This window comes from Amblyomma maculatum, chromosome 11 (assembly GCF_055883805.1).
Source record: "Amblyomma maculatum isolate TAMU_Amacu chromosome 11, ASM5588380v1, whole genome shotgun sequence".
NCBI lineage: Eukaryota > Metazoa > Arthropoda > Arachnida > Ixodida > Ixodidae > Amblyomma > Amblyomma maculatum.
This window is the reverse complement of record NC_139354.1, coordinates 86,439,406-86,453,064: the sequence shown is the minus strand read 5'-3', so window position 1 is coordinate 86,453,064 and position 13,659 is coordinate 86,439,406. Positions and strand designations below refer to the sequence as shown.

Genomic DNA, 13,659 nt, shown 5'->3' with positions numbered 1-13,659 from the left:
GGTTTCTGCCTGCGCGCAGATTAACGGCCCACTTAATGGGAGCCTCGCGTCCCGTGTGGTGTCAATCCACCGCAACAATGCATCTTCCAACTGAGGGTGGGCGGCGGTTCGCATACGTTTGCGAGCCGAATGGAACTTTCATTCTGAAACGCTTCCATGATCTGCGTCTCATTTTTCACATACGTTCCTAGTGTGCTTCGCTTTACGTCGAATCGACGCATCACCTCTTCACGGGAGGCGCCTTCTTTCAGTGCCTTCAGGATTTCCACCTTTTGCCCCAAGTCTTTGGCCACATACTTAGCCCGCTTAGCAGGAGTCCCCATCACGGCAAAGCGAAACACCACAAACGCGCGCGCGCGCGCACACACACACGTGCACCGCCCCAACCGAAACACGCACAGAAAATCACGAAATGGCTGCCTTGAGCAAGCACGCACACGGAGGGAAGAATGCGAGAGCGAGGGTCGTCTCGTGCTCGAGCATGCGCCGCATGTGCTCGAGAGAACTGATGGCAGTAGTGATGCGTGCTCTGAAAATGCTACCGTTGGTACGTTTTCGGTTTTGGAATAGAGTAGTTTCCGGCCAGGATCCTGTTTTCGGATGATGATAACAGCAATGCATGCTCCAAAAAGCCACTTCAGCACCGGCCACGGCCTGTCTCCAGTCTGAATTAGCCGGTGCGCACCGAATTTTGCTCCGAATTAACGAGGGTTAGCTACCATAGACTTGTGTACATTTTTGAAGGGAGGGTGTGAGCAGGCTGAATTATCCGAATTTCCGAATTAACGGGGGCCGAATTAGCGAGGTTTGACTGTATAAATTTTTTACAGAATTCTCTAAACTAGTTTTTTGTACAGGAAGGACCTGTACGAAACCTAGTGTTGCTGTCGTATCACTGCTGAATACAGCGAACTTTGCTTAATTCGGCCTTCAAGGGTCCAGAAAAAAATGTCCATTGAGTGAGCCTGAAAAAACTGCTGAAAAACATTTGCACCACAGTAGTTTTATCTTATAAATACATGTATGGTGGATTTCTACATTTGAGATGTAAGCGAAGTGAGACCGATGTTTTATTCCCAGTTTCGTCAGGTGCATCGCTTTGTGCTCGCCGTTGGGAAGGTCCCTCTTCACAAAACGGCGCTGTCAAATTTTGAGGATGCTTCACTGCACAGTCTATGTGATGAAGAATTGCAGTGAAGCATGCAGTGTGGTGAAACTGCGGTGAATTCGAACCTTTTCGGACTAATAGGTCATTTTTTAGTATTCGAAAATTTTCGAATATCAGTTTTTCGAATGTGAATACGAATCTAATAACAAACATATTCAGTTCACATTCAAATGTCAAATATTCGCACACCCCTGCTTCCTTTTTTGTGCAGCTGGCCCACCCGATCCTGGAGTGCCTGAAGGACACTGACCGTCACTGGGTGGTGCAGCTGCTGACTGCCTTCAACAGTGGCTCCCTGGCACAGTATGAGGCCCTGAGGCCATCCTGGTCCCAACAGGTATGGTTTCTATGGCAACTGCGACTGAAGGCGCATTTACAGCTTCTGCATTGAAGACAATTGGAAGGGAAAAAGCAGTCATGTACACTGTATTTTGCATCTTTACTGTGAGGATTTTCAGAAGTGTTCTCTTCACTACGGCTGCCTTATGTGCTCTGAAACTGTATGTGGAGGTACTCCTTATTGCAGTATGTCTTGTAGGGTGTTTCGCAATGCTACTTACTTGATTGGCCACAAATGATGCACAATGGGAACGAGGGAATGAGCGCCGCCAATGCTGGATGTGCCATCTTCAGTGGAAAGCATATTCAGAGTACCCATTCACCTTGCTGTGCTCAACTTTGACAGTTTTGGTATTGTGATGATTTCCTCTGAATGCAACAGATGGCAGCACCATTCACAGTGTCACAAATTTTACCAAAATCATATCCATTCAACTGTGTGTAGATGCTGTAAGATGATCTCTGAGGGTGCATGTGCTGTGTAATAACTATGCACATACAATACTGTCGTCTCTTCTGTCACGGAGCAGTGTAGGTCTTTGAAAGCATTAAAAACACTTGAATAGTAAAACACTTTAATAGTAAAGGCTTGTTTGAACACCGGGGAAACAGATAAAAAAGTCAGAATTGTCGAGTAACCTTGAAAACAATTGCAAGAAAGACGTGCATCTCTGTAAACTTATTTGAGGAAGGACTGTACAGTGGTCACTTGTGTCTGGGGTGAGAGTAATGCCAGGATGACTTTTTTTCACTTTTCCATCGACGGTTTATTGCGTGCACGCTCTTGAGAGCATCAGAGCAGAACTGCTCGAGAATGGTGAGGCCCTCTCTGGCATCCTGAACGGTTCCACACATTCACAGTGTTCTTAGCGGCCTGTGTGTAGTGCGTGAAAAGGCTTCACCGTGCAAACTGCTCTTGACAAGTGCTCAGTTGCGGTTCAATGGAAGAACCTTGCGGGTGGAAGGGAAGAAAACTATTTACTTGGCATCCTGAACGGTTCCACACATTCACAGTGTTCTTAGCGGCCTGTGTGTAGTGCGTGAAAAGGCTTCACCGTGCAAACTGCTCTTGACAAGTGCTCAGTTGCGGTTCAATGGAAGAACCTTGCGGGTGGAAGGGAAGAAAACTATTTACTTGTTTAGTGAATCCACTGTCATAATGAACTGCCCACCCCCCATTCCACATTTTTGGCTGAGTGAGAATTTGTTGGGGTGAGAGTTGGTCATAGTTCAACGAAAAAGCTAGCGTCAGGACAGGACTTGGGATACGAGGGCAGGACAGAGCTTTTCTTTAAGTGTTAGCTTAGCGCATTCCTTAGTTTTACGGCAAGAGTGATGGCACTGGCAAACTTGATAGACTGCAAAGATGCTAGATGGCAGAGATATGGGTCTCACCGAGGCCAGCATAGATGAACGCCCTAAGCATACTCTTTCTCTTGCGTTTCTGTGCTCTTCTCTCATGTTCCTTTTGCTTTGTGAAAATATTTCAAGGCATTTAAGACCACCTATGGAATTCAGGTTTTTACCCTAGGCGACCATCGGTTATCTTCTCTTTGCGCTACATGTCCTTCCCATGCCGATTTCTTGGTTTGCACAAGAATGTCAGTAACTTGAGTTATTTCTCTGACCCACTCTGCACGCTTCCTATCTCTTAATGTTACCCCTACCATGTTCCCTTTCATAGCCTTCTGCGTTGTCCTCAACTTAAGTAGAACCCTCTTTGTTAACCTCCACGTTCCAGCCCCATATTGAGTACAGGTAAAATGCAACTGTTGTTTACATACTTTCCCCTTGAGCGATACCGGTAAGCTGCTAGTCATAATCTGCGAGTGCTTGCCAAATGCGCTCCATCCCAGTCATATTCTAGTTTTTTTCCCTTGCATGGTCCGGATCTGTGGTTAATACCTGTCCTAAGTAGACATACCGTATTTACTCGCATAATGCTTGCACTCCCGTAATGCTCGCACCCCTCATATTGGGTATCAAAAATTGGAATTTTTTCTTCCTGGCATAATTATCGCACCATCAATATTACCACTGTGAGAGTCTTCTGCTAGTAGTAGCAAGCGTCATCTTTGGACCGAAACCGTGCACAAAGCTTGCGCATTGTTGTCCCTTTTGTTGCGTAATAAGTTCGAGAATGATACTTGTGTGATTTGGCCAGTCTGATGGGACAGGAGACAGAACCATGGAGGAAGGAAACAACTTAGGAGAGGCCTTTGCCATTCCCAATGCATTGGAGAAAGTGTGGCGGAAGTGACGTCAAAATTTAGGGTTAGCCAAGTCGGGACATTAGCAACAGCGTTGCTAAGGGCCCTAGGTACGTGAGCGTCGCGGAGAACGGGTAAAGGAGGAGGAGAGACGTTGCAGCATCCACCGCGCCGGCTTCAAAAAAAATGACGTCAGGGCCTCTCCTAAGCTTTCCTTCCTCCATGGCCAGAACCATCTTGGACGAGATGTTGAGGGATCAAAAGGTGCCAAGGCAGAGTTTTTGGCAGAGGGAAATGGTGGTGCCATCTTGCATCGCTGGAAGGAAGCGTCTAGACTCTAAACCGCCGAGGCAAGCGTGGCACATTTTCTTAGGTGGCGCCACCACTGCCTTTTGCCAGAAACTCTACATTGGCATCCACAGCCTCATTGCAGAACTTTCTGGTTTCGCATCATGTACGGCCGGGCCAGGTAAGCACCATTGTCAAACTTATGCAGCAAAAGGGACAACATTGCACAAGCTTAGTGCACGGTTTCATTGCAAACGAGCCTCTGGTTGAGCGGGTGAATTTTTCAAAACAGTTTCGATAAATTTGGAGGATACTTCTAAGCTTTGTCATTTTCATTCCTTGGTTTGACCACTGGCTTAGAACTGCGAGTTTTTCATTGCAATCATATTCCGAAGTAACAAACAAAGTTTGGCATTCCCGCATGATTCATTATATGGAGATTTGACTTTAGCAGTGTGCATTTTGCCTCTAGTGTGGGACAGTTAGTGGTGACTGGTGCATTAACGCGATTCGTGTGGATCTCTGGTTGCTGCAGCCGGACCTGGCAGCCTGTGAGCTCTCTCTGCGGCAGAAGATGTGTCTGCTGTGCTTGATGGAGATGGCGTTCCAGAAACCGGGAAGCCGCCTCTCCTTCCAGGAGATTGCCACCCAGACACGCCTGCCCCTCAACGAGGTGCTGAGCATAGCTGCTTACTTCTTGCCTCTTAAAACTACACCTAGTCTTGTCATCATGACACATAATAGCATGTTGCTAAAGAAAACACTATGTTGTATTGAAAAGCACTTTTGATGATGAAGAGAGCTTACAAGCCAATAATTACATGTATGTGCACAATTGTAAGCCGACCTCGGTTTTCAGCTTCAACCATCAGATGGGGGGGGGGTTCGACTTACATTGCAAGGCAAAGCATCTCGTTGTTCAATGTAATTTTTTTTTTTTTCAGCCATTGATTTTGGGGGGTCGATTTACATTTAGATTGACTTACAGTCGTGTAAATATCACCTCCTCAGACTGACAGCTGTGGCTGATGCAGTTCTGGCTCAGTTAAGCCTTTTTAATGCAGCTTACTAAAGGCTGAAAAACCACAGCTTTTATAACCTCACATTCGTGGCATGCCTGTATCATTAGCTGCATTTCAACCAAGTATGTTTTGCCGCTTTTTCAAAGCAGCGAACATTCATCGCCGGCTCGAAAGGAGCTTGGGGGAAAAATTGTATCGTGGGCTTGAGTGTTTCAGTGGGATGCATGCCAAAGTGCACACCAGAGTGAGCACCATATTTGCTCGAGTGTAGCGTGAGATAAGCGCTTGAAAAAGTATCTTTAATCGACATTATGGCTGCTGCAGTCTTGTCAAAAACGCTCATTCATCCTGGTCATCGGTGGCCGAGTTCTCGAAAACCCAGTCTCTCCCCCCTCGTCATCCCACACGATTCGGAAGTCTTTGCGGCCAGGCCCACATATAAAAATCGCCTCCCACATTTGCCACCCACGTAAGGTAGATTAGTAATGTCTAGCCGTCGAACTACGGCAGAATTTCCGATTCGTTCTGCTATCACAATAGCCTTTTCGAGGCGAGTGCTCATCATGCACAGCGCGTTGCCATCGTGCAATATGCAATTACAGAAGTAACCATGCCAATTCACTGCCAAAGATGTGACAAGCGCGTGATCAAGGAGACAACGTGTTTCTGAGCCTACGAGAAAAAGCGCAATATTTTGACTTTGGATGGATTGGAATATGGCTTATTTGACTTCCCTGGTACCCATTTTGCTAACATAACATCGTAAAACCACAGAAACCGAAACCTAATGGTGGCGGATTCAGTATGGCTGCATCCTGGCATTGCTTTAGCCAACCGAATCGCAGTATTCGATTATAACATGATTGTAGCCTTTGAGAGCCAAAAATAGTGAAAAAAACTCCCGTTACATTCGAGTAAATACATAGTACGTGAAAGGTGGCTTCAGACAGCTGACACTTATGAAGTAGAGAGGAAGGTAATAGCGATCATGATGGTGAGCGTGCTGCCTGAATACAGAGAAGACTGATACGAGCGTTAGTGCAGCCTGTCGGGATAGCCCGCAAGGTTGTCGCTACTTTGTCCCAAGTCAGCGGCGAGTGCACTGCATTCATCACACTTGTGTATTCCGTCCACAGATGAGATAAATATAGCATGCTCGCAGCTTACTGTAAAGGAGCTGGAAAGGACAATGCCGTTGGCTCCGCCACTAGCTCTGAGGGCCGTATGCACAAATGCTCGCCTCTATTCCCATAGATACAATGGGTGCATGTCCGGAAAATGAAGTTGAAATTATGTGGAGCACTTCACTTTGGCATCCCTCATGGTGTGCGTCGGGTAGATATGGCTCATGAACCGACTGAAGCAGATTCATGTGTAAAGGAGTCACGAGAAATGGATTGTCAGGAACTGTGTTGAGAAAAAATAATAATTTCTTTGAACTGTAATGGTCCATGCTGATAGGGGCTCTGTGTATGTCCATACTGGCAATTAGTGTGGATATATTAGAGGATACAGAAAATGGGGAGGGCAGCTAATTTTAGTTCTTGGCTATTGTTGCGTCCCATTTACTTTTGTCGGCACCTATACAAACGCTTGTGCCCGATATGTGGCGGGACATCGGATGGGCCAGATGTAATTTCATTGATTGTACTGTTCTTCCTCCTGTATCTAATCCAGTGTATTGTGCGATGTCAGTGCACGTTAAAGAACCCCAGGTGGTCGCAATTTTCGGAGGCCTCCACTACAGCACCTCTCATAGCCTTGAGCTTCTTTGTGAGGTCAAACCCTATTAATCATGTCCAAAGACCTTGGCTAAAACAGGTCTATGTCACTCTTGCCAACTTGCACAACATACATAGCATGATTGGACAACCGAGGTAAGCAAGTTCAGATCGAGCAAAACGAAAGAGTCGGGATAAACCATAGAGAGCCGGGGCTAATAGTGCTAGTGCATGGTGATTTGAAGCCCCAAGCTAAATTGGCCTGTAATTTTTTTGTGAAAGGTGATTCCAGGAACATCACTGCAGCATGTGTCAATTGTGCGTTGAGGATTTCTCTTAATGGGGATGCGAGTTTAAACCGCGACGCTGTCGCTGCAGGTGGAGCTGCTGGTGATGAAGGCGCTGTCACTGGGTCTGGTGCGGGGCACCATTGACCAGGTGGACTGCCAGGTGGACATCCAGTGGGTGCAGCCTCGGGTACTGTCGCGCGACCAGGTGAGTCCAGCCTACACTGCATGCGTGACAGTATGGGGGAGTGTTATTTGTTGGCCATCTTCACTCGACAATGGCTTTATTTATTTAACGATACTGCTGCTCTCAACTGAGCCTAGCAGACGTGCAGAAATAGATATTCTATGCACAGGCTTACATAAGAAGATTTGAAAGAAACAATATAGCTCAGCAAAACCGCAGGGAATTCGAACGTTTTCGGTGTACGCTGTGCTTGATAATTTCTGAATATTTGAAAATTCCAAGTATCAGTTTCTTTTTTAATACATATCGAATTACACATTTATTCAGTTTCGTATTTGAAATTTCAAATATTCGTACACTCCTACATCAAAGAGAAGCTTTGCTGGTATCTATATCATTGGGTGATTGTTAAGTCATTTAATCCCTCAGCATTCTTTCTTTAAACTGGAATTTAGCTGCCAAGCAGCAGCACATTGCTCTGCCGGGTGCTCCCCAAACTACCTCGTCCTCGGAAAGTGCGGAAGCAACCATCCTCGGTGGATCTAGAAACCATTAAAAGGAATATATACGCCTAATGATGCGTAAGACGTTACCGTACACAGATCACCACGTAACACCTGTCCACGACCGCTGAATGATTTGTATATTAAATCTCTTTTTCTTACCTGTTGCCGAGTGATGGCTGTGGCATGAAAGTCAAGTCTAGGTTACGTGAGGGGTGAATACATTCCACATCTACAGTGTGATAAACAGGACAAGATGAAGAAGCAAGTGAAGACACATTGCTTATCGACAACTATATTTTTTTATTGCCTTTTTAGCTGGTAAATCCCTCAGCATTCACATTTGAGATAAGCTCTCTTTTTGACAGTGCCACAGAGAGAGCGCTAACACAGTCTTTCAAGAACCTTGCTATCATTTTGGTTTGCGCCACCTCCCTTGTCAACTGGTCACAATAACTACACATTCATTGTACAAAGGTTGGCAGGTATTCCTGCCGTCATCCTTGTCCTCGCGATCCCGTAGTGCGCAGCGACATCCGATTTTTTCTTCACCATGCTCAACACGGTAAAGAATCTCCACTTTGTCGCAAAGTGGCAGACCTTGCCGCTTCTTCGTCGTCATTCTGAAGCACTGAATGCACGAACACCGCAGGTACTACGCTTGCTCGGATCCTTGAGCGCACTTGCACACCACAGCAACACACAACACGACGACAAAGAAAATATGGAGGAGATCGTAGAGCCCACTGGCACACCACAGCAACACACGACGCGGCCGACGCGACGACTATGGAGGATAAAAAAAAGGAGGAGTGCAGTTGATAGGCTCTCCTCTCCCGCCTCCTGAAACCAGCTCTGTTCGGTTTCTCCTCGTTCACGATTGGCTTGGAGCAGCAAGCACGTAGCTTGATCACGTGGTAAGCAGTTGCCGAATAGGAGCGCACCCTCAAAAAACTCGGCGTTGAGGGGAAAGAGATCGGGGGAGGATGCGCTGAGGCAGCAGAGAAGGGCTGAGGGGCTGCTCGGCGTAGCTCGGCTGGTACGGCGCTTGCCCTTTGCTCTCCAGAGCAATTCCTCGCCCCTGAGGAGACAGTTGAAGGCGCTGAATCATCCTTTCCTCCCATTTCCAACAAGAATCACTTCTCTCCAGAGCAATTCATCGCGGTGTCTCTGCCCGGCCAGCCGGCCAGCCTGGCTTCCGGCGCAGTGGTGGTGGTGGTGAAAACGTTTAATAAAAATAGAGTTACAGAAAGGTCGCTCTGGGGTCAGGCTTAGTGCCCTTCCCCTCACAAACACTAGGTGGAGTCCCTAGTATGGGACCCCAGTGGCTTCCGCTGCCGCCATTGCTCGTTTGACCAAGGCCTTTCGGGCTTTCAGGTCACAGCAGGCGAGTAGGGTCGCCTCCCAGTCCTCCCGGGTGGTGTTCCGGCTCACGTGGATGTTCATCAATCACGTGCACTCAAGTTCACTATAACCAAAGTACAGTTCGTTATAGAAACTACATTTGTCATGAATAATGCTAAGACAGCTTCGAGTGTTCGATATAAAGGATAATTCGCTCTAGTCGGGTTCTTTATAAATGGGTTGGACTGTATCCACGACAGCGTTGACTTCGGGATGTCGATCTTCTTCGCAACTTCTGTTTTCGACAGCCGCTTCGCTCAAGCTCCTGAAGAACTTGTAATTTCTTCTCAAGCGAGAGCGCTTTGTGTGGTCGTTTCTGAATGTTCTCCATCATGACGAAACACCAACCTCGCGTAGGCCTAACGCAGAGCAACGGGACGACACGACGATACGGCACGGCGGCAACAACGATGGCTACTGGATTGGCTTGCCTCGGCTGTATTTCTGGCTGTGAAGTATTTGTTCATGGTTGTGAGATTATCGTTGCCATGTACGAGAACATATTTGCTGGCCGGATTCCGGATGTTCAGCTTTTGTGCCGTTTAACCGAGGGTAACAAATAAGCGATGTTTCAATTAAGGGGGGAGGCTACTTTTGAATACCAACTTCATTGTTTCTTGAGATAATCGAATGAAATTTTCAGGGTAGACTCATGGCACAGCCATTTGAATAACTGCAAAGTTTCATGGAGCTGCACACATTGGTACTCAAGTTACAGAAGCATATCAGAATGGTTCACATGGGTTCCTTGTACCATGCCTGGAGAACTTGCAAAATGTGTTGGCACTATGAAATTTGTTATGAAGGTTCCTCAATAGGTACGACAGGGCAAGACAGAGCCCTTTTTTTTTGAATGACCTTGCTGAAAAATTTTAGCACTGCATTGAGGTTAGTGCCACTAATTGGACTTGCATTAGCCTAATTTTGATTGTTTATTATAAATTCCAGACTCAATATTTTGAAAAAATGAGCTTGTCTTGCCCTCAGAAATTTATTCAGGCACACAATAAAAGAAAACCAAGTTGGGAATCCGATTAGCGGTTCCAGGGATACTGCGAGAATAAGCAACCATACCAGGAAAAAAATTCATTCTGAGAAAATGGCCCTTGAAGTTTAAAACATTTTCAATTCTAAAGTTTGTTTTTCACAGCAGCAGGTTGTGCCTCCCCCTCCTCGATTCCCTCGGAAAGTGCATTTCTATTAGAACAGTGGACGACGCTGATGAGGCGTTATCTCTTGCAATGACAGACGCGATACGGGAGGCGAGATCGCCGAGGTTGATATGGTCGGTATAGCAGGCACGCTTCAAATGCAGTCTCCTTACGTTGACGCGAAAGATACACAGTTGGAAGTGGCAGTGCAGTCGGTCTAGTAGTGGTGTAGCAGAGGCAGCACTGCTAGAAGCGTCTCTGCGACCGTTGGCCACCGCTTCGCTAACTTCGCAATTCGGGCGGCATTCACAGAATGACGACGTATGCAGTGTTTTGAACTTCTTAGCGCGCATCGTGACCGACCGTGTGACGATCCACAAGGTGCACAACGCCGTTCAAAACAAGCCACCAGAATCCGTAACGAGCGATGAAAACGGCCATCTCAAAAAATGGTGAAACGTGAAGCGATTCAGCGAGCGCACAAAGAACGCCAGCTCAGCAGGCAGCCGAAGCAGACGACGCGCCTGGTAGGGACCACCGTGTCAGCGCGTGCAGCAGCCAATAGCAGTCGCGCTATCCCCCGCGTTCTCACTGAGCGCGCGCTTCATCCAATCACAGCCTAAATTCGATACGCGGGAAGCTCAACAATCCCTGCGAGGCTCCCAATTACAAGCGAGCCACGCTTCTGCTATGCCGCGGACGCCGCCGGCGAAGGCAACATGGAAAAGAGCAAGCATTCACAAACAAAACAAAACTAAGATGGCGGCGCTCGGTTCAGCGGCAAAGAAATGGCACGCGCGAAATTTGGGTACTTTTGCCGTTCGCTCGTGACTTTGGGGCTGCTGTGCCCAGTTGTATATTTAATTTAAAGCAGTTTCACGATGAATTAGGTGTTTATAATTATAGAAAAAGTAGTTTATAACATATACAGCCGAGATATTAACTTTTTGAAAAGCCGACTTTTTCGCAATTTTACGACTTTCAAAGCCTGCGTCCCCCCTTGACCGAAGAATTTTACTGTGTTGGCATAGGAATCCAACCAAATAATGCTACTTAATTCTGTATATCCGAAATTTTCATTTAACCGAGTTTCGTTTACTGGGCATCCACTACGTGCAGGATGGAGGTGGTACGTTTTTGTTGGGTGTGTCAGACAGATCAATTCAGTGTTTTTAAATTGGGATGTTTGTAAGAAAAGCATCTCTTAGGTTCAGTATAAATCTGGTGTGCTGAAGCATGCTCCGCTTTGGTCGTATCAAAGGCTAATTCAAGTTGACAGTATTTCTGCCCGGAATGGTGCAGCTGCATTGGGTACGCATGCTTGGAGTGCGCTATCATTAAATTGTTTGTACTGCTCTGTGTGTGACAAGCGCAGTAAGTGTTCCGGTTGTATGCTACTGGTCGACACACGTCATGGCTGGGCTTGTGAACTGCAGAATTGCTCCTGGCCGTTTTTACTCATTGAGGCATGTGTGATCTCCGCAGTCTTTGCAGATAGAGCCTTATTCTCCATTCGAAGTGTGTGTTGCACATGTGCTCAACATGTGGTAATGGCAGAGCACGGGTCGCAGCTCGTGCTGACCTCGATACCGCAGACGTGTAATTAAACTCATGTATACGAACCATCAAGAGAAAACAGCTGCGGCTGAGCGCTCGCCTGTTTTCCCCAAACGGCGTAAAATGTTTGTCCAGAAACTGGTCATTCATGTGCTTTTTGGCTTTCTGGCTGCTCTCACTTGCATTGCAGTGGAGTGCACCTCCGCATCTGCAAGCCCGATTATCGCCGCAAAACCACCGTAGGCCTCAAACAGATTTGACATGACTTTTACAGTGTCTGTGAAGAATCTACAAAAAGAAATTATGAACTTGCTTATTTGCTCTGTTTGACCGTACTGAAGAGCTGCCCTGGCATTCTTTGTCAAGTGTCAACAGTGCTTTGCGCACATTGAAATTAATCTTGTCTTGGGCTTAGGCTTTTGATCATCAGTATGTGCGCGTGCACTTCGGAGGACAGTGCAGAGAACTAGACCTCGCGAATTCTAGTATCAAATTACGGTCGGTTACGATCAGGTCGAGGTGCGAAGTGAAGATACTGAACAGATGCTTGTGCATGTCAGCTGTCACTGCCGTTTGCACACATGTAACCTAGTGTGAGTGACAGCGATGGTCTTTATGCACAACCGTGGTATTGAAGACATCATTTGTGCCAGTGTGATGTTAAACTGAGCAACTTCTCTCCTCAACTCGTTGAAAGCTCAGTGTGTTGTGCACAGTTTGTAAGGAAGTGCCCATGGCAGACGACATGACAGTCCAGCGACTGCCCGCGCATATGTTAGACGTGGCTTCAGCAATGGGCCTGCTGTGACGTCCAACATACTTTTTAATTAAAAAGATAGTCAACTGGGAATATCGGACAAATCTTTAGACACCGCATGAAATAACATTTCCCAATGTTCGGTGCATTGCTTCTACTTATAGCCAATGTGTATGTGTGTTTGGTGCAGATCGCAGCCATGAAGAAGCGGCTGGATGCATGGAACGCAGATGTGGCCGCCATGGAGAAGCTGCTGGAAACCAAGGCACACGAGATCATTTCTCTTTGAGCTGTGGACAGAGCGGAGGAGTGACAGTGTGCAAATAAAGAGTGATATATACCTTCGTCTGGAGTAGCTCACTTGTAACTCCTGTGGCCCATTTAAAACCGGTCGGTGTAGTCTGTCTACATTGCGGAGGTGAGCAGACGGCAGCTAGTATACATACTGCTGCCTTCATCGTCGTAGTCAAAGTGCAGAAATCTACCACCTCTTTTATCACTTTAGTATATCTCGCAGTATTATACTGGTTCTTTCAGCAGATGGGAACCAGAATTTTTTAGGGCTATTCTTTCTTTAGTTTTTTTTCTACTCTACTCTTTGCAATGACACCATGCAAAGTTCTGTTCTTTGCACTGCAACTAACAATGTCAAGTTTGGCACCACTTTGATCTTTAGCCACTGGAGCGGAGGTGTGTCAGTATGGCGTCACGTGACGTGGCTGTGGAGAGGCGCTGCATCTCTGCTCGCCCGAAACTTCGCCACTGTCAACCTTTGACTAGGCAAGGATATTGCAAGGGTTCTCAGACCTTCAGTCTCTCCATGGTAGAGGTGCACGCCAGTCCGAAGGCGTCAACTGTCGCAGGCACCAGGCTGTCTCACCGAGAAGGATCGAATAAGCTGACGTGTAGCCATGCTTAACAGAGCTTCCGCTCGTAGAATTATGCTTAACAGTGATAAACCTCGGCATTTTTTAATTAGGGGTTTTAAGATACCCGATGGCATCTGTGGTGACACGGGCTGGGTGGAGGGGGGGGGGGGGGGGGGGGCATCAGATAAATAAGGTT

General features: G+C 46.9%; 1 protein-coding gene across 1 annotated transcript in view; it reads left to right on the top strand.

Annotated features, from left to right (window-relative positions):
* The window catches only part of Rpn9 (regulatory particle non-ATPase 9), a 32,673-nt gene extending 19,734 nt beyond the window's left edge, over positions 1–12,939 (top strand). The window contains exons 9-12 of the mRNA XM_084585083.1: positions 1,380–1,505; positions 4,541–4,678; positions 7,127–7,243; positions 12,785–12,939. Coding sequence (XP_084441209.1) covers positions 1,380–1,505; positions 4,541–4,678; positions 7,127–7,243; positions 12,785–12,883 — 480 coding nt within the window. The 3' untranslated portion in view covers positions 12,884–12,939. The remainder of the gene's footprint in view (positions 1–1,379; positions 1,506–4,540; positions 4,679–7,126; positions 7,244–12,784) is intronic.
* Positions 12,940–13,659: the final 720 nt, after the last annotated feature.